This window comes from Xyrauchen texanus, chromosome 28, assembly GCF_025860055.1.
Source record: "Xyrauchen texanus isolate HMW12.3.18 chromosome 28, RBS_HiC_50CHRs, whole genome shotgun sequence".
In the NCBI taxonomy this organism is placed as follows: domain Eukaryota; kingdom Metazoa; phylum Chordata; class Actinopteri; order Cypriniformes; family Catostomidae; genus Xyrauchen; species Xyrauchen texanus.
In genome coordinates this window covers 14,287,841-14,290,680 of record NC_068303.1, presented here as the reverse complement: position 1 = coordinate 14,290,680, position 2,840 = coordinate 14,287,841, and the positions used below count along the sequence as shown (strand labels likewise).

The window sequence follows — 2,840 nt, the reverse complement described above, 5'->3', positions numbered from 1 at the left end:
AGCAGTGCTACTTTGATGCATTTATACCTTCAGCTTGTCACATATCTACCTATGGAGTCATGTTAATAAAATGCCCTTATAATTCACCTATACACATCTCTATTTCCATTCTAGATGTTTACTATTGGAGTATTTGGCCGAACCCTTTGGGGTCTTAGAGGCTGCAAACAACACAAACAGCTGTAATATTATCAGCTTGAGCAAAGGTCTAAGTTTTTCTCTGAACCAATCGCCGTCAGGAGGGCTGGTTCTGCTGGACGGAGGCGGAGTTTTCTTGACTATTTATAAGTGAGGCAGTGCAAAGTGTAAGAGAAGCCAGTGTACCTTGGAGGAAAGAGGGCGGCAGTGGCAAAAGAGTTTAGAGACCTTGCGGGATACGCACAGCGAAAGCACCGATGGCGCGAAAGGACCATTAGCCATAGTCCTGGGGAAATACGCAGGTATGCATGCATCCAACACACCATATCTAATCTATTGGAGGCTCGGTAACGCATTTCCAATTGTGTTGTGTTACGAAATGAATAACTGGAGGTCACTGCAGATTTTTGCGTGCTTGGAAAAACTAAAGCTGTAGATCTTATCTTTTTTCATCTGCACTGTTAGATGTGAGATTCAATGAGGAGCGCAATCCTCTGGAGCAGTTAAACATGGACTCGTTTTGCCTCTTTGTGCTGCTCTCAGGGCAACCCCTGAGTTGTTTACGCATCCAGGTGCGCATGGTTTCAGTGAATGTTTGTTCTTTTTTGACGTGAATACTATGGCTGTCCACCTTTTGGGCATGGGCGCGTTCCGATTCAAAATGATTCCACAGAATGCTTTCTAGGTAGGTTTTGAGACACAGTTGATAAGTCTCGCGTATGGCTACTCATTGTAACGATTTTTCTATTTCAGAAGCAGTATTCCATGTCTCTTCTCTGCCCTGTTATTGATGGGAAACCAACTGGACCGGATCACACACCTGAACTACAGCGAGCTACCCACGGGGGATCCATCGGGCATCGAGAAGGACGAATTGCGTGTTGGCGTGGCGTACTTCTTTTCCGATGAGGAGGAAGAACTGGACGATAGATCTCAGTCGGACAGCTTTAAAGACAACAACAGCCCGAGCAAGGACGGTCCGGTGGCGCTCAATGAGATCGAGTACTCGGCGTTCTGCTGCCAGGAATGTATCTATTCCAAACTGCGAGAAAACGAGGACCTGAATGTTTATTCAGTGAAAACTTTATTAACCATGTGCAAACCCGGGGATCTACTGGAGTTAGTGGCCAACGCGCAGGCCCCGCACTGGGCGATCTTTGAAAGGGAGGACCAGGTTATTCACCTGTACAAAGGGGAGATCCGCAAGGCCAGCTTGTTTGAGATCAGCTGCGGTCGGCAGGGCAGGATAGTAAACAATCGTTACCGGTACCGGCCGCTGCCTGCTGATTTGGTGATGCAGAACGCGAGCGGGCACCTGGGGCTCAGCAGCGACGAAATTTGCTGGACGAACTCGGAAAGTTTCGCCGCCTGGTGCCGCTTCGGGAAACGGGAGTTTAAAGCGGGTGGCGAGGTGCACTCGGTCGAGCAGCGATACTTTCTGAAGGTGCACCTGTCCGAGAGCACAGCGCACACGCTCATGTTCCGCAGTCTCGAAGAGATGATACGAGAGAGGCGGCGCGTGGACGCCAGTGGAATTCTGAAGGAGCTGTCGCTGGTCAGCGGGAAGGAATGAGGGGGATTTCATATAGTCTCGTTGTGGACCGATTGGAATTCTGCATGCCTTGAACAACGGCTGCTTACCTTTACCTTATGACTTTCGGAGGGTCGTGCATATTTGTGTGAAAATATGATACAAAGACAACGCCCCTATTGATTATGGTGTGAGAACTAATGGCCCCACTAAAGTCACTCTGTACCTTTAAAAAGGAAAAAGATAAAAAATTAAGGTGAGCCCTCGTCCCATGAACGAATACAGCCGCCATATAGACCCCGGCGCGCGCTGCGGCAGATAGTGCATAAGGAACCACGATGCATTTATGTGTCATATTTTACTGAACTCCAGAGCTTTAATATTAAACGCAAGCCGTGGGACTCCGTTATTGCACATCTGTCCAGCATGTATTAGTTCCTCTAAACCAATCAAACACTGACGCCAAACCTCACACGAGCCTTTGTTTTCATTCTGTTACCAACAAAGCGCGTGCAAAGTTCCTTTGATTTTGGAGTCCATATTTTTGTATTTCAGTTAGTACGTTTAAAAAATGGTTTTTATTTAAATAAACGTAGATTGCCATATGAAAATGTGTTTGGTCTCTAGCTCTTTTTCATATTGTTTTCCTTGCGTACGAATCAATAAGCGAGCACGTGCTGGATAAGCCAGTCTTGCACGAGTGCCTAACTTGTGCATTATAATTCAAATATGAACCCTCTGTGTTGTTCACAATATCGACCATAGCTTAATTTGATTTCGAGGGGCTTTATTTCCGCAAGCAGGGAGGACGGTTGTTATCATTGGTGCATTAGTATCCCTTATGGGTAGTTTGTGATGCATGGAGACATGGTCCTTTTGTTCTTGTTATTGTCAATGATCATCGGTGCGTTCCTAACCACTTAGGAGACATTGTGGGTGAAAAAGTATTTGGAAAGGATTAAAAAACATGCACCCCTCAGGCATTTCATTATATATTATGTGTTACTTCAAATATAGGCTACATATCAAGTTTATAACTGCACTGTTTGTGGTTCAGGAACCTATAAGATCCAAATCAACTGCAGCCTACATTTTGGATAAGCTGTGTTTGTGTGCATATACACTATCCAGCACCAGTTAATATGGTCATGCTCTGTTTGTTTTCCTATTA

General features: G+C 45.7%; 1 protein-coding gene across 2 annotated transcripts; it reads left to right on the top strand.

Annotated features, from left to right (window-relative positions):
- Positions 1-329: 329 nt before the first annotated feature.
- On the top strand, positions 330-2,266 carry lratd1 (LRAT domain containing 1). 2 transcript variants are annotated; one of them, XM_052096484.1, is made up of 2 exons: positions 330-440; positions 892-2,266. In XM_052096484.1, exon 2 carries the CDS (start codon positions 929-931, stop codon positions 1,709-1,711), a length of 783 nt encoding a protein of 260 aa, XP_051952444.1. In that variant the 5' UTR covers positions 330-440; positions 892-928; the 3' UTR covers positions 1,712-2,266. The 2 variants fall into 2 exon arrangements, with proteins under 2 accessions (XP_051952444.1, XP_051952445.1); XM_052096485.1 differs by having other exon boundaries at positions 332-440; positions 895-2,266.
- Positions 2,267-2,840: the final 574 nt, after the last annotated feature.